Source organism: Procambarus clarkii, chromosome 25, assembly GCF_040958095.1.
Source record: "Procambarus clarkii isolate CNS0578487 chromosome 25, FALCON_Pclarkii_2.0, whole genome shotgun sequence".
In the NCBI taxonomy this organism is placed as follows: Eukaryota; Metazoa; Arthropoda; class Malacostraca; order Decapoda; family Cambaridae; genus Procambarus; species Procambarus clarkii.
In genome coordinates, this window is record NC_091174.1 from 38,250,080 (window position 1) to 38,276,796 (window position 26,717).

At 48.7% G+C, this 26,717-nt stretch overlaps 1 protein-coding gene across 1 annotated transcript in view; it reads right to left on the reverse strand.

Annotated features, from left to right (window-relative positions):
• Window positions 1–621: 621 nt before the first annotated feature.
• Window positions 622–26,717, reverse strand: part of LOC138368665 (endoglucanase E-4-like) — a 60,445-nt gene continuing 34,349 nt past the window's right edge. Inside the window, exons 9-13 of the mRNA XM_069331390.1 lie at window positions 14,024–14,192; window positions 12,579–12,743; window positions 12,041–12,189; window positions 10,807–10,912; window positions 622–905 (exon numbers count right to left, since the gene is read on the reverse strand). Of these exons, the coding sequence (XP_069187491.1) occupies window positions 798–905; window positions 10,807–10,912; window positions 12,041–12,189; window positions 12,579–12,743; window positions 14,024–14,192 (697 nt within the window). The 3' untranslated portion in view covers window positions 622–797. The remainder of the gene's footprint in view (window positions 906–10,806; window positions 10,913–12,040; window positions 12,190–12,578; window positions 12,744–14,023; window positions 14,193–26,717) is intronic.

The window sequence follows — 26,717 nt, forward strand, 5'->3', positions numbered from 1 at the left end:
GTGTTTTGCAATATATAGTAATTTGTAGATTCTGACTCTAACGTCCCTTTCATTATCAATCTGCTGCAGTGTAATGCAGCTTATTTGGTAGTTGTAACGTGCATTATTTTTCCCCACATACAAGGTTTTCCATTTTTCGATATTTAAAAGCCAGTCTTCCGACAATTTGTGAAGTTCTTGTAGATCTGTTTGTAAGGCCTCAACATTATTTTCACTTCATATCTTTCATAGAGCTTAGTGTCATCTGTTGTGTGCTGGGTGTGAATGTGACATTTACATATTCCCAATTTCCGGGGAACTTTCCCCTGGTTCCAGAGATTTTCTGAATAGAAGTTTCATTGGTAGACATAGTTCATCAGCTAGTTCCCTTGCAGTTTTGGATTTAATTCCATCCACACATTAGGCGTTAGGTTCTTTTGGTTTGTCAATGTTCTTTCAGATAATTTCACACATTATGGGAATGTACATAATATGGTGTTCCGCCGGCGAGACAAGGACCAACACTGCTAGTTGATTGGTCATAGAGCAGCGGCTTGGTCCTGCGAAATATGCTAACGTTGGAACAACAGCTTAACAATCTTTAAATATTTTTGATGATAAATTAAACACACATATATATTTCTTAGCAGTGTTTAATAATTTTGCAGATAAAATTTATAATTATATGTTTGACTGAGGGTAATAATTGGAAATGTTGTAACAGTATATGAGGATAAATGAGAGAGAGAGAGAGAGAGAGATAATAGAAGCGAGGAGTGACGTTCCTGAACTATTCAGCTGTAGACAATCACAGTTTCCTAACTGAGCTGGACCAAGGCAGCGAGGGCACCGCTGTAGGCGGCGTTGTAGTCGCAACCCACCTCGTTCTGCTGGTAGTTCTGGCGGACATCCTGGTATGCGCCGGTCTGGGGAAGGAAGAGAATAAATTGTGAGCTGCAAAGGTAGTCTGTTGTAAACCACAAAGTTTTCCGTAATTGTAAACTTATTCTCCTTGTCGAGGACAAGAAGGCTTACTTAGGCTTAACAACAAAATTCAGTAAAATTTAACATAATGGTAGAGTGTTTCCAGGAAGAAGATTTAGGGTATTGTGTATTTTACGTAGAGCCTCTGGGGCGGTAGATAACCCTAAACACAAGAAATTTGGATTTTGAAAGAACGCTGGGGACCCGGGTCGTCGAGGTGCCCTCAAAACTAATAAAATACGATACCAGGAGTGGGCGTGTGGGAGGGCTCTGGAACGTAAGTCAAAAGTACTGGGGGACACGGGAACGGACATCAACAGTGTTGTGGAAGACAATGGGCGGGAGGACAATAGTAGTGAAGAGACCCTAGGAGGGCCAGCAACCCTATGGGACCCAAGAAGACCCTGGAGGAAAATGAGGAGTATTGGGGCACCCAGCGAGGGACCGCATCACTACTGGGGAAGAGAAACCTTTTCGGAAATACCGACAACCTTTACTAACTTTCATTGCAATATGCAGATAATATTGCTGCTGATTCTGAATTAACAAATTAACACAAAAGTATTTTATTTAATAATTCAAAGAAAATTAAAGTTGTGGAATTTTCCACGAGAAAATGAGGATATAACTGCAACGTTACCAGAATATACACCATTAAATATTATTCATCATTTGAAACAACAGTCTAGGGGTCAGAATTAATCAAAAAATATTCTCTATTACTGGATCTAATAAACTTACCAACAAAACTAAGGCCTCTTCCAATTGTCAATAAAAGGGCAGAATTTGAACCGGTTTCTCGACGCGGCACATGATCGGGACAGGAGGAGTCACCAATATTAACATCAACAAAGTCTTGCCTTCGAGCACGCTCGCAAGCTCCAGGAATATTTCCCTCTAGTTTCCAATTGTTGTGAAATGCTAAATCTTCCATTATTAGCATGACTTCACTAGCCAATATGGAACTGTTCTCTACCCGTTTGACAAATATTAACTTACTTTTACGATCATATTAGTATATTGTTTGTAGCGAGTAGATTATCCCAAAAATATACTCGCTCCAAACTCATTAGCCTAATGAGAGAAGCAAAGCTCTTCTTAGTACTAATTATGGAACTCAAACCTTTCCCTACTTCTAGTTAATATTCCTGCAGTCCTTTGGAGAACGATGAGGTGTTGCCCGAGCATATAAGCAGCAGAGTAGCGAGTAATAACCTTACAGCCCCACTCCTGTGCCAGGTAAATCCACTATGGACTCACCATAGCTTATGCTACTTGGAACGTTTTGTTTCCAGTAGCTGAATCTTAAACAACAACAGAGTAATAAACAGTCTACTTTCAAGTGTGGTTTAGAACAGACACTTACGAGATACTATACCGACTCTCAGTGCACTCAACTCGCTATCACACCATTGCTCGCCAAAGTGTCACCTGCAAACTTCTGTATACTCGACCAAATATATATATATTCTCTTAGTGTCTGTGTTTTTAGTCACCATACTTTACGTAACAATTGAACTGTTACATTGGTTACCCAGTGAGTGAAAAGAACACCTTGTCGTAAACTAGACCTTCGTCATGGATTTATCTATCAGGTTTCCAGCATACAACGCAGATGAACCAGAATTTTGGTTCATGCAGATGGAGGCTATTTTCGACCACCACGAAATTACGACTGAGAAAGCTCGATATACTTGTACCCTGCCAACACTTCCCTCGGAGACTATGCACACTGCCTTCGCTGTCATCAACGCCCCATCACCAGACACCAGGACGTACACCGCACTGAAGGCCGCTCTTCTACAGGCAGCGATGAAACGCCGCATTCAACAACTGGATCAACTCCTCACTGCCAAAAGGTTAGCAGACTGACAACGCTACGTTGTCCCACCTCAGTGATACCCAGCAGACTACAGACACCCAACAACTCGACGTCCTCCAGAATCGGCGTTTCTTCCGCTCAGGAAGGACGTACCACGCGAATCCAGTATTAGGCTCTAGACGACAGCGAGAACACCGAGGAGAGCTTTGTTCCTACCACCAGAGGTTCAGACACCAAGCCAACAACTGTAGGGCTCCTTGTTCCTAGTCGGGAAACTACTTCTACGGAGGCTGTTACTGGCCAGTAACCCCGCCATTTCAAACACTGCACTACACTACATATCTGACATCATAACCAAACGTTGTTTCCTCGTTAACACAGGTGCAGCAGCTAGTGTGTTGCCTCCCCCATTGGTCAAACCAACCCGCACTCCTGGTTTGGACTTACGAGCCGCCAATGATACGTCCGTTCGTACGTATAGGACCCACGCTCGTACGTATAGGACCCAGTGTTCAGTCATATAACTGAATTTATTAAATCTTATCCTTGTATAAAATACAAGCTGATGTGAGATCCCTGTCTACAGGTGGACTGGCACTTCTATCAACTAATTCATTCACCCCACCTGTCCCTTACAGCCCACAATCTGTCATTAGGAAAAGAGGAGCTAGGATTTACAACGCTAGCTAGAGATTTTAGTTGAATTAATTTGCAGACAGTAATTTTTAAATTTAGTTCAGTACAAGTCCCTGGTAGTCTCCTCTAATATCAATCCCAGCAGGTTTTTCCCACACCACGATAAACGATGTCGTGCAAAACCCGGCTCAGGTGGACTATTGTGTAATCAGCAAGGCCCAACGGGAAGACCCTGATCTGCAGCGATTACGAACATCCGACAAAGCTCTCCGGTTCATCGAGATTCCCGTGGAAGGTGGCACTAGTATAATCTGTGACACCTAACGGACGGGAGCACTTAGGCCCTACATTCCTGCCCAGTTTCGCTGGAAAACATTCTGAACATTTCACTAGCAAAGGCAGACTCACTAACAAAAACTGCCACTGCTCTACCTGTTGTTCAGGTTCAAATACCTCCAAGTTTTTCACAGATTAAGGAGCAAATCAAGAAGAAAATACTCCCAACTATCAAAAGTCGCCGCAGAGCCAGAGTAGCGGAAGGAAAATCCACTGCGATATGGTACGAACAAGCCACTGGGTACTCCTCTTTCAAGCCTGGCAAAAAGATATCCAGAGACATTGCAGTAGCCATACACAGACTCAGACTTGGTTACAAGTGCTGCTGGGAGTTAATGAACCCAATAGTTAAATAGTGTGATATCTGTGGAACAGAAGCAGAGGCGCCACTATTGCACTACTTTCTGGAATGTGAAGCTACTGAAGCCCTACGCGGTTGTGGGTGAGGAGTTGCGTGGTGACCGCCAGCCAGGTCGGACGTTCCTGAGGTCTCTCCGCTTCTGGCTAGTGTTTACGTTGGGTGATCGCTTGTTTGCCCTGCTGGTGGTGGTTTGCCACTGACAGGGTGACGTTTGCTTAGCCATAGGGACGTCTCGCCCTCCAATGACGAAGACGCTGTCAGCTGGTCTGGCGTTTACGGTGCCGGTGGACCATCCATTGGTTGATGTCGCCCTGGTGGACGTGCTGCATGTGGAGCTGTCGGACCTGGTGGGCATCCAGCTGCTTCAGGGCCACCGTGCTGTAGTCAAGTTCCGCCTCCAGGCTGCCTTTCAGGCGTTTCTCGAGCGGTGTGAGGGGCGTGTTTACCCTCTCCCTGATACTGCTGGCTCCGTTAAGGTGGTGAATCTCAGTGTCACCTTGACGTCTGTGACGGTGCATGGTGCCCCCTTCGAATTTCAGGACGACTTTTTAACCTCCTGTTTCGAACGGTTTGGGGCTGTGTTAAGTGTTCGATGGAATAAGGTCGTTGCCGGGCACTGTGTTGGTATGCTTGACGGCTCCCGCACCCTGACGATGTCGCTGAAGTGTAGTGTACCGTCGTTGATGTCCGTGTTGGGTTACACGCTCCGCTGCCAGTACCAGGGTCAACCGCGCACCTGTTATCAGTGTGGTCACGAGGGTCATCTGGCTGCGGCGTGCGACGTGGGAGCAACTGGTCGGGTGCATGTTCTTCGTGGAGAGGATTTTCCGCCCCTGTTGCGTTCGGACGGTGTGGGTGCTGTGCCTGAGGCGCCTGACTGCCTGTCTGCTGCTCCGTCTGTTGAGGCGAGTTCTCTGGCCCGTGCGACACGTCAGGTGACTGCTGTGGCCCCTGGGGTTGTTGAGCCGGTGTGTGAGGGTGACGGGTCGTCGCCTGCGCTGCGTGTAGTGCAGGGTGTCCCGGTGGAGGTTCATGTCCCACCCCCGCCTGTGGATGTGGTAACGGCTCCCGGGGACGCGGGTTCTGCTGTTTTGGAGGGGGTGCTTCGGCAAGGTGAGGTGCCTGCCGTGCCTGTGTGTGTTAACGACTGTAGTTCTGCTCTTTCCATTCCTTTGCAGAAGCGTGCACGTCGGTGTTCTGAGGCTGTTTCCGTGGATGATGTAGACAGTGTGGGTGATGTGGCCTCTGTGGACTCTTCGAACGGTGCGGGTGTGGCCTGTGTGGATGTAACGATGGTGGCCGTGCCTGCGGCGGGGCCTGCTGGGCGTGGTGTGGTGTGGCCTGTCTCGAAGCGTTCGCAGCGGGCTCGGAGTGTGTCTCCCCTTCGTGATGTGCCTTGGCAGGAGGTGAGGGAGTATGGTGCTCGGCTGGCGTCCCCCGCCGAGGATGATGGTGCTGTGCGGGGCTCCGAAGTTGCTACCTGTGTTCCCCTTCCTGTGTCACCTGCTGTTGGATCTCCGCAGTGGGGGGTTGTCCCTGATGATCGGGACCTCGTCGTGATGTTGCGGAAAGATGTGCGCCGGGGGGCCTTGGCTCCTGTGCCCTGTGGTGGGGTCGCTGCCGCGCCTGCATCCCCTGCTGTTCCCCCTCCTTCATTGCCCCGGTCTGGTGGTTGCCTAGTCCCGTCTGCTGGGGTCGTGCCCTGTGAGGGTCCGGAGTTGGGCCCTTATTGGGATGCCCGGGTGCTTCCGATCCCATGGTGCTCGTCCACTATCTGGGTATCGTCTGAGGTGTTTGTTTATAGGGTGCCGGATAGGATGTCTCAGCCAAGGGTACTGCCTGATGGCCGGCTGCCCGCCGACCTGTGGGTGATTTGGGAAGCGTACTGCTTGCGCTTTCCGATACGCAAGTTTCCGGAGAAGTATTAGTTCCCATCTTGCGCACACGGCTACGCCGTGCCTGGATCAGCTGCCGCCGTGACCACGACTCCCCGCCCCCCGGTGCGGGGAGTCTCCCTCTGACGTTCGCTTCTGTTTTCGTCGCCACTCCTCTCTCTACGGCTCATCACATCTACCGCTTTTGACTTTCTTCTCCTCCTCACCATCAACGCGTCTCCTTACATCTGTCCTGGTGCAGTCATCGGGAGGGTTACCCCTTCATGCAAACTGCACCTATTCTCAAGAAGAAGAAGAAGCCCTGCGCATCAAACTCAACATTACTCCAACGACAGCAGCTGCATTACATCCACATTCAACCGCGACTACAATGATTAGAAAAGCCGTTGAGGACTGGAACTCACTAGTGAACATTCTGCATCTACATTCGCTACCAAGATAATGTAATTAAAACAAGACTAAAACCAGTGCACTTAAACAGAAGCGAAAAAGAAACAAGGAAAAAGGAGGAATCCCCACCTCCATTTAAAAACTTTGACCCAAATATCACAGTAACAAGGTTATCGCGAATAACCGAACTCAATTACGGGCTCACCATAGCCCGTGCTACATGAACACTTCGTTCTGAGTAGCTAAATCTAAAAAACAACAACAACGAGTAATAACCAGTCTACTTTCAAGTATGGTTTAGAATAGACAACAGACACTTGCGAGATACTGTACCGACACTCAGTGCATTCAACTTGCTATCACACCATTGCTCGCCAAAGTGTCACCTGCAAACGTCTATATACTCGACCAAATATATATATTTTTTTATCTTAGTGTCTGTGTTTATTGTCACCATATTTTACGTAACAATAGAGCAGTTACAGTGTCAAGTGGTTAGGATGGTGGGCACGCCACCCGGAACGGGTTAGCCTAAATTACCTAAATCATTATTTTCCCTGATATAGGCATCATATATTGGTTGCGATTTATTACTGTGTGCCCTTTTGACAGATGAAATTGAATGCGAAGAAATTAGCAGTACTACCTGGTACAACACGTGACACGTGATGATGCTATAGCCTGACCCACGAGGAGAATCAATTTGCGTGATCTTTCGTGTCCATGTCTGGCTGACCAGGCCGCAGCCAACATAACAGCTATGCTATACATCAATTCACTAGCCATTGTAGACTAATCTCTAGTAGTAAATTTCTAGCAATTGATTAATTTCGATTAGTTAGGCTATGTAATTAACCCCCCCCCCTCAACTAGTGTAGAAAGCTGCTTGTGGGGAAATTTAATATCATTCATTCCGCTACCGAAATAAATGAACAAATAAATTAATTATAATTAAATTATAATTAATAAATAAATTAATACATGTAATTAAATTAAATAAATAAAATCCCACGAGTCAGTTTTCCCCACAGACCCTCGGACTACGATCAAGAGTACTGGGAGGGACAGCAACAGTACTGGGAGGGACAGCAACAGTACTGGGAGGGACAGCAACAGTACTGGGAGGGGCAGCAACAGTACTGGGAGGGACAGCAACAGTACTGGGAGGGGCAGCAACAGTACTGGGAGGGACAGCAACAGTACTGGGAGGGACAGCAACAGTACTGGGAGGGACAGCAACAGTACTGGGAGGGACAGCAAGAGTACTGGGAGGGACAGCAAGAGTACTGGGAGGGACAGCAAGAGTACTGGGAGGGACAGCAACAGTACTAAGAGGGAAGGTCCCTGGGAGAGACAGTAACAGTACTCATACTCCGGATCTTCACTTGGGCATAGCTGGAGTGATGATTGTGTGCAAAGAAAACCCTCACCTAGGAATGTATACTGAAGACTGTGCATAGTGAAGAATGAATAATGAAGATCCTGTATAGTGAACATAAAAGTTACGTCATGGCAACACAAATAATCATATTATTCACATATTAATCAAAGGGTTCACTTCACTAGTACAAAGATCTTTGACTACTGATGTGGTGGTTGCTGTACTGTAGTCATATACGCCCTGGCAAGTGAGGTCTCTGCTCGTTGCCAAAACTACCGTATTGGCTGTCCTTAATATAGTGTAAGTGTACATCGAGTGCTAACTTGTGGGTTGATTGGTTCTTTTGTCTTTTGTGTCACATAAGTAAACACTGAGTTTTGATCGTGACTTGTGCCTCATGAACACAGGTAAACTATAGAAGCGCCCTTACATACTACAAAGGATAATCAGGGAAAGGGACCACAACTGGGAAGACGTTTATTCGACTTGACGCTCCTGAGTTGGTGTTGTTTGCCCGTTTCGGCTGGTTGGGGGCGGGTGTGTCTCTGCTCGCCTGTGCTGACGTGGCGTTACGATGGGGGTCCCTCTACCCCCTGTCGTCCGGGCTCAGTCTGTGGGACTAGAGTTCTCTGTGCGGGCTGGTTACCCGGAGATTGCCCTGGCTTGTGAAATGCTCTCTGTCCCTGTGTTTGCGATTTATGGGGTCGAGATGGTAACGGCCCGTAGGGCAATTGTGAAGTTTGCAGAGGAGGTGGCGTATCGCGATTTTCTCCGGCGATACGAGGGGCGGACACTGCCCCTGCCGGATGGTGCGGGCACTGTCACCCTCTCGGATAGGAGTGGTGCACTTACTTACATCAGTGTGCATGGGGCTCCCTTGGAGTTTCCAGAGGCTCTGCTACGGCGGTATTTCGGCCGGTTTGGCGCAGTTGTTAGTGTGAGAGTGAACGTGGTGTCTTCTAGTCCTCTTAAGGGTGTGAGGTCTAACATTCGCACCCTGGGCATGAGACTCCAGGCGGATATTCCGTCCTCTGTGCGCCTTATGGGGTACAACGTTCGGGTGTTTTATGCCCGTCAGCCGCGGACGTGTTATCGTTGTGGTCTTTTGGGCCATCAGCTGCTGACTGTTCTGCGCCTGCTGTTGCACCAGTGAATCTCTTCAGTGAGGAGGATTTTCCGCCCCTTCCTGTGGGGGATGATTCGGTGGGTATGGACGTCTCTTCGGCTGAGGAGGTGCCCTCTGTAGCAGCTGTTGCGCCCCCTGTTGTTGCCGCATCTCCTCCGGAGGTTGGGTCCTCGCCTAGTGCTCCAGCTGGTGTCCCTGAGCCTCTTCCGCCTGCCGTTTGCTCGGACCCCTCGTCTTCCAGTTCTTCCTCTGCTGTGTCTGTCCCGGTCCCTGAGCCCTCGCCGTCTGTTCCGGCTGTGCTGGGAGCTGAGGTGGTTCCGGATTCCCTCCTGTGCCTGGCCTGGTGCCCCGTGTGGTTGAGGAGGCTGCCGTGCTGCGGCGTGCGTCGGTTCGCTCGGTTGGTGCTGCGCGGGTCGCTGAATCTGCCTCCGGGTCTGATGATGTGCGGCCCGAGCCTAAGCGTTCCCGGCGTTCTTCTGCGTGGGCTGATGTTGGCGAATTCGACGAGTGTCGTCCTTCCGTTGACGGTGGAGTGGCTCCGGATGTGGTGCACACTACGGTGGTGGCGGAGGTACACTTGCCTGAGGATGCCGGTGCCGGCGTTTCGGTCTCAACTTCTGATCCGGTGTCCGAGGGTCCTGCTTCAGGTGCGTTGCCTGCGTCGGATGGCTCCGGTTCTTCGTGGGCGGTGGTTCCCCCTGCTGTAGTTGGTGGTGAGCGGGGTGGCCTGGTTGTGATGTTGAGAAAGGATGCTCGCTCTGGATGTTCTGTGGCCCCTTCCTCGTTACCCGTTTCCTCGGCAGCGGTCTTGCCGCCTCTTCCGTTTCCTGCAGTCCCTTCCGTGTCTCCTGCGGTATCCGTGGAAGTGCTATCGTCTCAGCGTCCGTCACCTGCTCCGATGAAGAAGGCGTGGCAGGCTCAGCGACCCTCGTCCGCTTCTCCGGTGTCATCTGCTTCCTCGAAGGGCGTGGTTGGCGCTCCCCAGCCTCGTTATGCGACTTGCGTCAGTGACCTTGGGCGTTGGCCGATGCCGCCAGATATAGATGTTCCCGAGTTTATGATACCCGCTCGAGAGCGGGGGATCGCAAACCCTACCGACCTTGAAGATCTAGTCTGGGAAGCTTACAAGGCGAAATATCCTCATGATCTTTTCCCGGAGAAGTACATTTCTCACGAGGTTCCTCGCAAGTGATTTCTATGTATTTTGTGTTGCCTGGTTGTGGGGTGTGTATGTGAGTGGGTGGGGTGGGTATTGTTTCCCGGTTCCTGCGTGCTCCGGTTTGTATTGTGGGTTTTCTTGTATGGCTAGTGGGGGGGGGGGGGGTTTGCGGTTCCTATGCGTTTGTGTGTTCGGTTGTGGATGTCGTGTGCGCTTGTTTGTCATCTTGTGTGCCCTTCAGGCTGTTGGGGTGTGCTCTTTGTTATGTGTGCATTATGTGTGTGAGGTGTTAGCAGACTTGTTTTGTATGTTTCTCGCCTCTCTGTTTCCCTTATGTTTGTATTACGCTGTTTATATTTGTGTTATGTTTGTATATGCATTTTTGTTTTGTGGTCAGCCCTTCTGGCTGGTCTTCTCTTGATTTGTTCCTTTGTCATTGTACGTGTGTGCGCTTTGTACTTTTGTTCTATGTTATATTTGTTCTGTTTTTATTGTACATTATACGCATGCTTGCATGTAAAAATAAAAATAAAAAAAAAAATAAAAAACTTGACGCACCCAAGCAATTCAAATGAAAACAGCAATTCAGAACTTTTGTGCAAGCCATGTAAATGCTCTGATTACAATCAACATGTATGTTACAAGTAAGGTATTTCCCTTGTAATTGGTTCATTGGAGCACGGCCGCAACCAGATGCCTAATATGTGACCCCAAATATCCCATAAACCGTCACGTACCTTAAGTGGACCACCGACGAGGGCGCCGTACAGGACGTGGGGGTTAGGGCCCGTCTGAGTGTACGCCCACCCAAAGTCGCACACCTCCGGGGGCTCTGGACATGAGCTGAGGAAAATACAGTTCACATGAGGGAATCATGGCCTAGTCTGTTGATGTTTGAGTTAACTGCGCAGTCTAATCTCAGATTGTGCCAGTTGTTCATGGTAACAGTGAGGATCAATATTGATTTATCTTAATGCATTGGAACAAAACCAAAAAGAAAATGCCTTTAATTTTAAATAGATTGTGAACTATCTACGTGGACTACTATCTGTGGACTTTGTGAGCTGCGAAAGCAAAATAAGATACAGCTGTATGTTTGAATATGCATGTGTACTCGTCAGATTGTGCCAGCTCTTAGTCCCCGCCTTTCATCTGCCGGTTGTCTAATCATTGCATTGATTCCTGTCTATGTGGACGGCGGTTTAAGGCTCTAATTGTCCTGAAGGAAGGGGAACTATCAGGAAGAAGCGCCAAACCATTACGACTATATAGCACTTGGAAGATATAAAAAAAAAGGATTTGGGATGTGACGGGTTATTTGAGATGATTTCGGGGCTTAGTGTCACCGCGGCCCGGTCCTCAACCAGGCCTCCACCCCTAGGAAGCAGCCCGTGACAGCTGACTAATTCCCAGGAACCTATTTACTGCTAGGAGCAGGGGGCATCAGGGTGAAAGACTCTGCCCATTGTTTCTCGCCGGCGCCCGGGATCGAACCCGGGACCACAGGATCACGCGTCTAGTGTTCTGTCCGCTCAGCCACCGGCTCTCTTGCCGGTGGCTGAGCCTTGCTCCCTTCCCTAAGCCACCGGGTTGAGGGAAGGAATGGTGCCAAATCAATTGGAAGGTTAGGAATTGAACGCTGACCTGCATAACGCGTCGGGACTGTCGCTCTCATCCAGCCCAACCACTGGACGGTAGATTGTCCAGGCGAATGATTTTTTTTATATTTACTTAAGAAAGTCTATAAGGGAATTTTCGCCTACCTCATTGTCGAGCTCATTGCATTATCATATTCAGTTATTTAATCCTTATGCCCTTTTGAGATGGGGCTTCAAGACAGGGATGCAATTTCTGTGGCTGGTCTCACGTAGGTGGTGTACAGTATTTTGAATACCTCGTTACTGAGGTTTGTGAAGGCAGTTCTGATGTTACAAAATTTCTGTGCGTTATTTCGTGTGCGAGTGTACATACCTGCCGCGATGGTGGGGCCGCTCAGGGTACTTGTCGCCGAAGCCAACAACGAAGGACATGTTATAGCGGGTGTTGTCGCCCAGGAGCTGACCTATCTGTCCTCTCGCCCACTCGTTGTTCACCTCTGTGTCAACGCCTTCTTTAGCTGCCTTAACAACAACAAAAAAAAGGAAAAGACTTGATTTTACTAGCAATAAATTAAAAACATTGGCTTTTTCTTGTTTTACGGGTTTTGTGTCAATTCTTTCCCACTTTGATTAAAAAATAAACAATGAAAGTTAAAATGTTTAAGGTATAGCGTCGTCTAGTGAGTTCATGAAAAGTGGTTTACAGAAAGGTAATTACATGCATTTCGTTAAGATTTTTTTATAAGAATTACATTCACACTTTATTGATTTTGTCACACGGTTAAATGCTAGATGGCTTCTTTCCTATCTTAAATGAAGTAACGCTTAAATATTGTGCAATTTTGTACAATATCTGTTCCGTTCAATGTCTCTATTGATATCTTCGGAGTAGAACAAGTAGAAATACTAACCCAGAGACTGAGGAAGGCCGCATTGGCGGCGTACCTGTTGGAGCCCCAGTCAGCAAGGGCGACCAGGCCCTCTGGGGTGTAGGGAGCACTATCCCTCAGCCAGACCAGGTACGTGTTGAGGTGGTTCAGGTAGTCCTGGGAGCCGTCCAGCAGCCAGAACAGCGCCTGTGTAGGGCAGAAACAAAAATGTATGGTGTTGACAACGAACAAGCAACCCAGGGGCAACACCCGCAGCTAACGTTCAACACAAGCATGCCTATATCATGGCAATACGTCTACCTTCGAACATCTGTTAATCATTCCTACTCAAAATATAAGTAAAAAATCAGCTCATTCTTCGTCTCGATATAAAGCACAATGACGTAAGTGTGATCTTGTGTGAAATTAGAGTAATCATCTGTTAACTGGGTATTCTCACTCCTGAACTGTACACCCTAGTGGCTCCCTTCGCCAGCCTAGTTACTGGTGCCTCTTGAGGTGTTTTTGTGGTAAATAGTTATACAATTTGTAAATAGTTAAGAGATTATGCAGCTGTGTAGACAAAACGTGAGAAAAATGTGTCAATAAATTCCTTCAAGCTTAATTTTTTTTTTAAATTGAAGTCATCTTCTTAAGTCCTTTTTTAAATTATCATCTAATTCAATTTTATGCTGTATGTGTTTTTCAATACATTTCGTTGTTGCAATTGTAAGTAATAAGTATTTTATATGGCTGTACACTCTCGTCACAACTGTAATACTTTTTATAACTCAACAATATGGCTTCTAAATCATAATCTAAATTGTGCACTACATAATTATAATGATTAATTGTTATTTTACTTTTATGACTTTCATGTAAATAATGCACTAAAATTTGTACTAATTGCAAACAAACTTAATTTAAAATGAACCACAATTTATGAATAAACGTTTTAAATTTGAATGAAATAATGTGGGCATCTCTTGGTCCCCAACAATGGAAAATCAGTTATGAGTCAGTCCGGTTGAACGCAATTAATTAAGTAATTTCTAAGATAGGGCTGTCTCGCGTGTGGTTAATAAGCCCTCAACAGAATCAGTTTTTTCCTTCTTCATTTGTTCATATTTAATATTTTGCCCAACATATAAAACTGAGAAATTCACAAGCATATATGCTTGTTGTAAACTAAAAAAAATTGATAAAGTTCAAAATGTACGTGGAAACAGAAAAGTAAATATTAAAATAATCTATATCACGGCCAGCTTCTCTAATACATTGTAAGATTAGCAGAAGACTTTTAAAATTGAAAGGAATTTTAGACACGTTAGCTAATTTATGTTTTCAAAATATTTACCTTACTGGATCAAGCACAGACAGCTAGCTGTCAGTGACCTGCCAGACGGTACTTAGTTGCAAGTGCCTAAGTGTATTGTCTGCAGTGGAAATGTTTAAACTGTTGAAACTTAAGAAAAAGTGTGACTCACATAGACTCCAGCCTTCTTGTCGTCCCAGGAGAACTGAAACGCTGCAGAAGACTCCAAATCAAACTCGTCCCAGTGACCCTTGACGCGGGTGAGGTAGGAGTCGTCGCCTGTCGCCCTCGCGAGCCACAGACCAGCCCAGCACAGCTCGTCACCGAACCCGCTCCATGAGCTGGGGAAGAAGCGAGTGCTGGAGTGGTTGTACGGGAATTGTAGTTGTTGTTTTAGATTCAGCTACTGAGAACAAACAGTTCCAAGTAACACGGGCTATGGTGAGCCTGTAGTGGACTTACTTGGCACAGGAGCAGGGCTGTGGTGCAGCAATCGTTCTCCTTATTATTATTTAGTATTTTGACGTATAATTTCCGAGCCTAAAAACTAATGTGCTCAAAATTTACGTTTTCTGTTCATAGGTTCTCGGGTAAGTTAGGTTTGTGAAATTTAGTACATCAGGTTAGTGACTTTGGGTATTCTCGTGAAAACGGGCTGTGTGATCACCTAACACTAACTACTTTTGATAGTGTGGGAGTGGTGTGGCTGCCGTCAGAAGATGAAGGTGTGCTTAAATATTGCTCCCTCAGTTGGCACGCAAGCCTTGGTGCTGAAGGTTGTGTGGCTGTTACAGGGCCTGTTTGGTGCCCTGCTAGTGCATGGTGAGATTATTCAAGTATGGAGCCTACTATGCCCCCAGTGAAGTGAACTGCTGGTTTGGAGTTTTCGTCACCGATGGACCATACGTCCGTTGGTGTTGCGTTAGTGGAGGTGCTCTGAGTCAAGTTTTTTTTTATTGAAATATAGATCCAAAGTACAAACCACATATCAAGGAAAGAACATAGAAAATAATACAAAATTGGCATATGACAAAACACATGGGACAGTAACAGACAAAATACATCATCGAAAAGGTAAAAGGAACAACAACAAACAGGAACATAAAGAGAAACACCCCTAGAACATAAAGGAGAGGAAAACAAAATACAATCCTGGGTTCCCCAAACCTCACACAGAGGAGCACAAGAATACACATAAGGCATGCGCCAGATACATAGGAGCAATAAGCACATATAATATAAGTAACATAAAAAGGCATAAATAATAAATTAAGTACAGAACAAATTAAGGAAGCACACACACACACACACAACCCACGTAACAAACACAGGGAAGAACAGCAGACACAACAACCCACAACCATACTACCACACACCAAAAGCCCACGACCCCAACACACGGGGCACGAGCATGGCAAACCACACCAAGACACACCCATTAAAGCAGAAGCCTACGCAGGAGCCAGGAAAGAAACACAAGTATACAAGTAGCCAATGTACAAGCAAGAAACCACATACAAAGAAAACAAGAGTACATACAGGATACACAGAAGACATGAACAAAGAAAAACACACCAATAATCAAAAGTAAAATACACATGAACATGGGCACACAATACCAGCTAAAAGCAGAAAAGGTCACACAGAGAACCGTAAGTACGCGCAAACGACCAAAAGGCCGTAAGGACACAAGCACACAATATAAGCCAACATCACACCAAACACACCACAACATCAGTACAATAGTACAACCAGCCACGCATAAGACACACACAGCCGAAAGCATAAAACCACACCCAACCACACAGAACATCGACAGAAAGACACGGACACACAAACACACACGCAAACCCCACACAAGCAAACCCAAAAACAAAAAAAAAACGGAACACGCAGGAACCGGGAAAACAAAAACACCCCCCCACCCAGACACACACATGCAACCCCACTCCACATCCACACACCCACGCGCAAGCAACATCACAACACACAAAAATCAATGATAAGAATATTTCTCAAGGAACTTCCACGACGGATACTTCTGCTTATAAGCATTCCAAATCAAAATCTCTAGTTCGGTAACGGGACGGCCCTCACGACGCCGCAGGACCTCCATATACTCAGGGATCACCACACCCGGCGGAAGCGGGCGCTCCCAATCATAGGGCGCCGAAGAGGAAGAACCCGTTAGGGGGAGCTGGAACACCGCCGCCGAGGAAGCAGGGGACACCAGAGCAGCTGGCGGAGGTTGCCGAAGAGGTAACACTGCCTCCGACAAAGCAGGAGACACAAGAAATGGCTGGAGACGAAACAGGGGACGGGGGAGGGGACACAGAACCCTCAGCGCGAGCAGTTTTCTTTAATATCACCATCAGGTCGCTATGCCCACTCTCAACCTCGCAAGAGGAAACCACCTCCACGAGGAACCGGAACCATCCGATGCAGGCGACGCACCCGAATCATGAGACACAGGCCTCACACGGGCCCCCCACACCCTCAGCAGGAGCCACACCATCCACCGGACTCAAACCAGCACCAGACGCACCATCGTCACACTCCACAGAGAAACAGCTCTCAGAAGAAACATCAACACTCGCTGCATCCTCACACACCTCCGCCCATGCATAAGGGGGCGAAGCACCCGTATCCGTATGTGATCGCTAGGGAATAGGCTATTGGTCATCGGAGCTGTCACCCCCTGCAGGAGGCACCCGAGAGGAGCCGGCGGCAGGCCGCCCTACAAACGGGGGAGCACGACCTCGCAGAATGTCAGCTTCTACAACACGGGGGACGTGACCGCCACTCACAGAGGAGACAGGAGAAGGAACAGGCGCGACCGTGGGAGGGGAAGGGATCATCACAGATGAAGAAGCCCGCAGGGACGTCGAAGGCGACAGAGGCGCAGAGTCGGAAACAGGAGCAGAAGCCGTCGGAACCGAAGAGACAGACTGCACCACGGAAGCAACCGGATGTGGATGCACCTCCACATCCACCGAGCGTCGAAGGCGCGAATCAGGGGGCCCCCTAGGGCCACAGAGCGTACCAGTAGGGCAGACAGATCAGGGCCAGATGGAGCAACAGCCGGAACCTCCACAGGAACCACACCAGGCACCTCCACAGAGTGAGGATCTGCCGGGGAATCCCCACGTACGAAAAGCGGGGAAAGTCAGCCTCCATGAAGACTGAAGGGGCCACAGCACAAGGAGCGTCGCATCCGGCCGCTACGTGGCCCTCAGCACCACACCGGAAACACATGCGGGTTTGAACCTGATAAAAAATCCGCAGAGAGAGCCCACGAAACGAAACCCTGGAAGGAATAGGGATCGTGACCCGCATGACGAGCGTATGTGCACCCAGTCAGACCCCTTTCAGCCGGCCCGCACTCAAAGTGGTGAACCGGTGCTTCACCACCGCACCAAACTGCGCAAACAACGACATGAGTTCCGCCTCGAGGAAGGTCACCGGCACACTATGAACACTCACATAAGTCAAGGGCCCCCAGGGATCCGAGATCTCCGCAGACACAGCCATAGCAAGAAGAGGAAGCGAGAGTGCATCCCAGCGAGCCACAAACTCCTGGTAAACAAGGGACATGGCAAACAACACCGCAACATGGGTAGGCGAGATCTTCTCTAGTCCCAGGATGTCGGAGACGTCGAAACAGAGCACGTCCAGGAGAGCAATCTTCACAATGGGCCAGTCCACAGCAGCAGAAAAATCCAGCCGTACAGTATCCACCCGTCGAATACGGCTACCACTGGCCACCTCCATACAGCCAGCCTGAGACCCAACTAGCGGGCGCTCCACACCTCAAACTGCACCCACTCCCTCACAACTCCAGGCAGCAACTGACAGGTCAGCCGAGCACGTCCGAACCCCCGGAGGCCAACGAGGCAAATCTATTATGTGCAAGTTTTTTTTTTTTATTTATAAAAGTACAATATACACAATAAAAAAGAAACAAAGCCTGGCAAAGTACAAAGTAAATAACCCAAAGAATTCTTAAGACAACAAACATTAAAAAGAACAAAAACAAGAGCATTAAGCCTTTTTTTTTTGTACAAGAATACAACATAAAAAAGAAATCCAATCATGCATAACACAAGATCCACATGAGTAACACAGAAAACACAAAGGCTCACACAGAGCAGCTACACATAATAAGCCAGCGGCACAAAGAAAAAAGAAAATAAATTAAAATAAAATAAATTAAAATAACACAAGGGAAAAATTACATGAAGCATGACGGATAAAAATACCCAAAAGGGCCACACATACAAGGCAGAAGCCCACATAAACAGGAGCACAGCACCGGAGCACGCAGGAACCGGTGGAACAAATGAAAAGACACACACACATACACACCACAACACAAGGACCTACGCACACAGGAGTTGGACGCAACAAAACGCCCACACAAACAAACAGGAGGACACACCAGAACGCACTGGAACTGGGAAACAAGGTCTAGAACCAGAGCCAAGCGCACACACACAAAAAGAAAAAACAGCGGAACACGCAGGATCCGGCAAAGGAACACAAAACACACACAAACCCAAACAACAAGGACACACACACAAGGAGCCACACAAAGCACAGCGCAGGCAAACACACACAATGCACTGCCGAGGAAGCTCTCAGGGGGCAGGCGGAATACACACAACCCAAACGCCCAAATGACCAAACAAGCCCCCCCCCAAATCCACCGACACCACACCAATACACTAATCAAATCCCCGACCCCCCACCAACCCCAAAGCATCACCCTGAACATACGCGTCGGTGAACCAATCAGCAAACCTCACCGGAAAAGCACACCGCAACCACCACCATGTGAAACGCAAACGCCCCCGCAGAAAACCCAGAATCCGGCGAACCCCGTAGCCCTCCAAACGCCCAACCCACACACAAAACACGTAATCCGCAATCAAGACACTCAGAGTGTTCCGAAGCCGGCTGGAGCCCTGAGGAAACGAAAGAAACAGGAGCCGTAAAACATCCCCCCGAAACCCGGGCCCACAGAACACTGTAATCACATCATGCAACCAAGCAACTAAACCCTGTACTCTCTCACAAAAATAAAAGACATGCAACTGCGTCTCAACCAATCCACAATGTGCACACGTCGCAGAAGAACGCAACCCAAGCATACACAAACGATCATTCGACGGCAAGGACTCATGCAGCATACGAAAGAGAAACTCCCGTTGTTGCGGAGCCAAATGCCGCCCACCCAAGACCGACCAAATCCCCCCCAATCCCAGCATGGAAACAAACCCTCAACCCGATGGCTCACACGACGAAGGAGAACCCCATAAACCCCCCGACACGACAGGGACAAAAACCCAGGAACACGACAGAGCTTCCGCAGAATTCCAACTGCCCACGAATACACAGCAGGTGTACAAAAGGCGACCTCACACCCAGCCCCTAACTCAAGCAAATAGCTAAACCGAATTGAACAGAAATAGATCCCAAGCGCACCGAGGCCCCCACCCACCCCCAAATACTGATGCAATGACACCCAAAACAAGCCAATGCCTTGGTAAAAACATCAGGGATGCCAACACCCCCCTCCTCCACCCGCAAAACCATGGATGAGCGACGAACCGGATGATACTTCCCACACCACACATACCGATAGACTCTGCACTCTAACCTATGAGCACGCCGCCGATCCAGGGGGAAGCACTGAGCCAAAAACCACACCCTCGAAAGAACTTTGCTAGTAACAACAATCGCCCGCTGATAAACCGTCAACGGATGCGAGGATAACAAACCAACCGCCACCTCAACCGACCGAGACACCGCATCCCAATTCCACTCCAAGGATTGGGCATACGAGCTAAACCAAGTAATTCCGAGAACCCGAAGCGACCTGACCACTGGAAACCACGACCCCGCCCACACCGAACGGGAGGTCCAGCTCCCCAGCCCCATCAGACAGGACTTATCCCTATTAACAAGGGCCCCAGTGGCCAGCTCAAAACGCCGAACAAGGTCCTGAACCGCAACCACAGAGCCATCGGTCGCCACAAACAGAACCGTATCGTCAGCATACCCACAGATCGGTAAACAGAGACCAGCGGGCAGCCTTGGAGGAACCACCAAAGCACATGACTTAACCGCACGAAACAAAGGCTCCTGAAAAAGAACATAAAGGAGCATAGATAAGGGACACCCCTGCCGCACCGAACAGCGAACGGCAAAGGGGGCACTAAGAAAAACATTAATGCACACACGACTATGACATTGGGCATACAACATACGAACCCAAGAAAGAAACAACGGAGGAAACCCGAACCTCCCCATAGCCTGCAGCACAAAGCCCATCGACACACGGTCGAATGCTTTCGACCAATCTAAGCTGAGCATCGCCACAGGTAGGCGAAGCTCAGAGGCACACAGAAGCACATCACGTAAAAGAACATTGCACTGAAGCAAAGACCTACCTGGAATGTCACAAAACTGCTCAACCGAAACCACAGAACCAATAACATCCCGATACCGACCTGCCAGCAACTTCGAGACAACCTTATAATCAACATTTAACAGGGTGATTGGCCTCCAATTCGACAGAAAACGCAAATCACCTGGCTTCGGAAGCAACTGCACAACCCCATCATAATGGGATGCGGGTAAGAAACAGGTCAGGAAACAAAATCGCACCACCTCCAAAAAAACCTCCCCAATCACATCCCAGAAAGTCACATAAAATTCCACAGGGAGCCCATCCGAGCCAGGCACTCTGCCGGAACGGAAAGACCACACCACATCCCAAAGCTCAGCCGACGACACGTCTCTCACTAAAGCGGAACAACCCGCAGCCGACAAACCAGGTGAGCAGTGACGCAAAAACCAAGCAGCCAAATCCTCATCCACCCCTACCTCCCCATACAGCACTCCCAATTCCTGCTGCACATACAACAGGACCCCATTCGTGTTAGGCAAAACAGAACCGTCCGGACCCTGGAGACCGGTGAGAAGAACCGAGTCCCGAAGGGCTTTCTCCTTCCGCAAAAGAAAAGGAGAAAGCCGTTCACCAGACACACGCTCGTCAACACGAGCCCGCACCCGAACCCCTTCAGCCAACTCTTCCCGCAAACCACAAATGCGCTCCTTACACACAGAAATAGCATCAAAACAATCAGCCCCACCATTTAGCAGCACATACAACCGAGTCAATCGCGCCTGAAGAAAGCGCAACAAACTAAACCGCCCCGCCGCCTCACGCCTCGCAACCACAACAAAAAAGGACTTGCATTCCACCTTGCACCACTCCCACCAGTCCAACACAGACGAAAACTCGCACTTGCGAGCAACAAGCCCCACCCACCACCCACGAAACGCCTCATGCACCCAAGGACGATGCAACAACTGACAATTCAACTTCCACCAACCCCTCCCCACACGAACCTGACTACGAACAGCAACACGCACCACAACCAAACAATGATCAGAAAAGGCAACAGGAACCGTACGAAACGCAAAAACAGAGCCCTCCCGCCCATGAACATAAAAACGATCCAGCCTGGAACACGCCCCTCGCGCAGCAAAGGGGAATTCCAAAACGCCCCCAAACATGAGAGCAGCATCACGAAACCCACAACTCTGTAAGGTGGAGACCAACGCCCGAGAAACATTCTGCGGATGCGCACTATTGCAATCCCGTGCGAGAGTGACACAATTAAAATCGCCCCCAAAGACCATGTCCCTTGTGTCATGACGCAAGAAGTGTAACTGCCCACCCTGGAAAAACTCCTCCCTCTCCTTGCAACGCGCTGTGCCAGAAGGAGCATACACAGTCAATAAGGGAATCTCCACCCCGAGGTACCGCACACGAGCGAACAACACCCGGCCGTCTTCATCCATTTCCGTGTGAAGCACGGAAATGGACGCCCTCCGGGAGAACAGCATCAGCGTGCCCCCAAAGGACATCCTCGGCGGATTAAGCACTACATGAAAATCATCAGTCAACCCAGACAAAGCACGCAAGTCACGCACATTATGCTCCTGAATAAAGGCTACATCTACACGTTGCTCACGAAGCACAGCCACCAAGCCCATCTGCACAGCCAAGTCACGCAATCCACGCACATTCAGCGTCGCACAAGTCAGAGAGGGCGCCATCAGGAAGGCAATGAGGACCCCACCAACCCCACAGCCCCCGTAGAAGGTGGAGCAGAGCCCCCCACATGGGAGGCAGTAGGAACAGTAGGCGCACCATCCGGCAACCCTGCAGAGGAGGGCCTCACAGGAACGTCGGCGCCCGCACTCTTCGTAGACTTTGTAAACTTCAACGTCAGCGCATCCCGTCCAGGACCTTTTGCACCAGGGGACACCACCCACTGATCAACCACAACTGCTTCTGTGGCGTCATTGCCCCCAGAGGGGGCCCCGGGTGCAACAGACCACAACAGGCCACCAGAGAGAGGAGGAGGAGGGGCGCACGCCACAGCAGCTCCAGCCGTAGACCCCCCTCGCTTAACGGGAGGACCTTTGTCAGAGGAACGCGCCCGTGCCTCCCGCTTACGACGGGGCTGGTCCGACGTCGCGACCGGGGAAGGCCCTCTAGAGCCACGAGAGGACCGCAGCGCCTCCGGGGCAGCAGCAACCACGTCGGATGGACGGCCACCAGACGAAGGAGCAACCCCACACGAGGGGCCCACAGGATCGCCACTCCCACCCACACACGATGGAGCAGCTTCCACAGACGTACCTGTCTCCATGGTAGCAACATCTGAAGCCCGATGAACCTCCGCAGTGACGACGTGCACAGGAAGTGAAGGCGCCGCATCAGACACCAACGAGACAGGTGGGGCAAAATGCTGAACAGCTGGAGTAGGATCAGTCGAAGCAGAAGGCACCAACGACGAGGAGGGGCCGTGGGGGACAAACACGGTCTCTGCAACACCTGGCCTGGCCCCCCCAACCCCCAAGGGGGGAAAATCACCCTCCTGGAAGATAGCTGGTTCCCCCATCCCGGAAGCAGTGCAACCGGCCGCAAGATGCCCTCGCAAACCACACCAAAAACAGGTGCGTGGTTGATCCTCATAGAAAACCCGCATGGTAAAGCCGTAGAACTTGACCTGAGAAGGAATATCACGCGTCAAGCGCATGCCAAGGGTCCGCACATTGGTCCTCATGCCCGACAGGCGGCCTGAGCGGAGGCAGGTTACACGGTGAGTGAACACAGTACCGTACCGAGAGAAGCAGGTGCAAAGGACCTCCTCGGGAAAGTCCAAGGGAACCCCATGGACGCTGACAAACGTCGACGCCACACACCGGTCCGACACTTCCACAGTACCAGCAGAGCCCGGGAGCAGATGAGAACGCCCAGCAAAATCACTCACAAAACGCTGGTATGGACCAGGGGCAGAGAACTTGACCACCACACGCTTGTCAGAGATCTTCTCAAGGCTGTAAACAGTGTGCAGGTCCACCTGGAAAACATCCAAAAACGTCACTTCCACCAACGCCCAATCAGCAGCCGCCGAGAACTCCAATCCTGCGGAATCCACCCTCCGCATCCGCGTCACCGACGCCGCCATAACGCCAGCCGCCCCCACAGGCTAGCCGGCACACCACACACCAACAACAGCGACCTGCTCGCACCAGACGTCAGCCAACAACTGAGAGAGCGCCAACGCCGTGACCGCACCCTGCAACGAGCCTATTATGTGCAAGTGATATCTTTTAGTCACATGTAAGTATAACAAGAATACAGTGACAGTGATAACACAATAATCTAACTTTCTGGGTCAAGTTGGGGGATTTGGTGTACATTCAGCTCATTCGAGACCGACGAGTGGTGGTCCAATTTCTGCAGCAAGGTGTGTTCCAGGGGGTCCTCGATCGATGTGAGGGAGACTCCCTCCCTTTGCCTGACGGAGCAGGCGCACCAACAAGGTAGTTGACGATAACGTATGTGGCTGTGCCTGGAGCTCTGTTTGAAATGATGGATGGGCTTTTGGCCCGGCTGTTTGGGCAGTTTGGGAAAGTGCTCAACATAGGTGGAACAGGGTCTCTGATGGCTATTGTAGTGGGGTTGCTTGTTGGCACTAGGACTGACGATGTCCCTGGCACGGAATGTACCGTCTTCGATATCCCTGATAGGGGTATACCTTCCACTGTCAGTATTTAGACCAGCTACATACATGTTATCGATGTAGGCTGCCGGGTTACCTGGTGGCGGCGTGCTCGGTTGGTGCAGCTGACCTGGTCATATCTTCTGGGTGGGTGATTTTCCACCTCTCAAGACCCAGGAACAATCAGAGGGAGCGTTAGCTGGTGGTGTTGTCCTGTCTCCAAGCCATTCCGAAGATGGGGCTGTGTGTGTGAGTGTCTCAGATGCGTGAGAGGTGGCGGTGGTGCGTCCTATAATACCGGGGTTGACGGAACGCCAGTGTGTCTGGCTGAGGATGCGTTTGCAGGGCTCATCCTCACAACACAGGCCGCACATGTGCCAGTGGAGGTTCAAAGTGTGCCTATTGCTGTAGTGGTGGTGGAGGCTCCCCTGGGGTGTCCCTTTCTGCTTTGGAGTGCGGTTTAGGTACGATTGTTCCGCTTGTGGGGCCTCTTGGGGTGGGAGTTCCCACTCACTCCTCGGGTGGCATCCCCGGCTGCCTCTCCTATGGAGGGTGTGCAACCCTCTACGACGCTTAGAGGAACCATCGCATTTGGCTATGCTTGTGTCTGAGCAGAAACGGAAGAGGTAAGCAGCCTGGATGCGATCCCATGGTTGTGAGGACAATGAGGGGGCAGATTGATTGCTTGATGAAAATTAAGCCACCCAAGAGGTGGCACGGGCATGAATAGCCCGTACGTGGAGCATATGGAGGATGAGCAGGTTGTGGTGGATGCAGCAATGGTTGTCGCAGAGCAGAGACGGGGTGAGGTTGCTCCCTTGCCGGTATCGGCTTGTGGGCCCCCCTGTGTGGGTGTGTCGATGTGGGGGGGGGGGTTAGCCTGGTGACGGTGGTCGCAATGAACATGATTTGAGAATGGTGTTGAAGAGGGGGTCTAGTGCCCCTCCTTTAGAGGATTCCCCGTCTTCGATCGCCGTTCTGTTGGTGTTTCCCAGGGTGGTGTTCCAGTACATTCGGAGCTGCAGCCTCCCGATGGTTAGGTATTAATTAATGGTTTGTGAGCTGTCATGTTGCAAGGATCGGAGGTGTTACCACTTCTTGCTGGCTTCAATGGGGCTGTGATTGTGTAATGAGTGGTGTTCAGTTTTTGTCTTTGGAATGTTGTGCAATCTAGTTTTGTATATCAATTTTATCTCACAGTATACGGTTTATTGTGAACTTTAATTGTCAAATGCTGAATGTCTGTTACTGTAGGGAATTTCTTATAATGCATTTTTAGGTTTATTATGTTTCTTGTGTTTTTTTATGTTTTGGTTGGTGGTAACGACTTCCGTTTGTTGAGGTTTCCTTTGTTTATGTATTATTTCATTATCTTTTTCTATTGTGTGGTGTTTGTGTTCTATGTTCACGTACCTATGCTGTTTCACTTGTGTGGGTTTAAGGTATCATTTTTATGCATCTATGCACGGTTCCCTGGATATGAGTGTTGCTGTATTTGAATTTTGTTTGAATTCAAATAGAATTCTATGAATTCTGTCATAGCTTTGGTTTGAAGCTACGTTCATATGCTGTTTCATGTGATGTTTATGTACTGTTATGGTGCTCCGGTACCTTTTGTTTTATTATGTATTTATGCGTTGTTTTATATAACAAAGAAAAAACTTATGGTAATCGTGAGGAGAATTCATCCATTAACCCAACAACCCGTTCTCGCACTTGGTTATAGTTAATATTGGCTTATTTAATAAGTGCATATGTGACATACTAATAATACATACTAACATCCTAAGAAGGTTAGGTGAGGTCGGTGTTTTCCATGAAGCTTTTCAAGGTAAACTAAAATATTCACAATCAATTAGTATGTCACATATGCACTTATTAAATAAGCCAATATTGACTAGAAGTAAGTGCGAGAACGGGTTGAACCCAATGAGATGTACACATAATCCATTTAGATGTACTCATAACCAACAGAGTGCTCATATATCTTTCTAACAGAGCCTTCGATAGAAGACCGACCGTAAATTACTAATCAGTCTTCCGTGTGGCACTGTATCAAAAGGTTCGCTTAAAACTACATGTCACAGTACTTTCCACTATCAACTGCCTCAGTTGTGCTGGAATTGAATGACAGCAAATTTGTCAAACATGAGTGGCTCTTAGTAAAGCCATGATGTGAATCAAATATTAATCTGATTTTCAAGATGTAGACGAATGCCTTTCGCAATTACTGATTTAAGCAATTTTTCTCGCAATTGGCATTAAAATATTTAGCCGAGAGTTCAATACAAATGATCCATTCATCTTCCTGAAGATTGACACAACATTTGCAACTCTACGTTTGCTTCACTGTAATGATTTCATAAATATGAAAGTCAAGAGATCTGCGGGGAATTTTCCCAGCTGGAATTTAATTTATTTATTTTTTAACGATTATATTTATTAACTTATTAAATTTAATTTAATTTATTATTATTAATTAAGAATGGACTGTACATGTGAATGTGGACTATATTTTAAAAAGTGGACTGTATTTAAAAATTATCCTGCTAATAGGTGTTGTCGTACTCACAAGTTTGGAGGGGGGATATATGTGCGTAGCCTATCACACCAATATATGGGTAATGGTAATAAACTACTGGATGTTAATTTTACTGTTGAATGGGTTAGTAAATTATAACCATTTCGTGTCTAATTAGTTGATATAGCCTGATAATAGGCACTGAGCATCCTTCAGTCACGAGTCTGGGAAAGCATTGAGTGGGTTCCGAAAGGCGA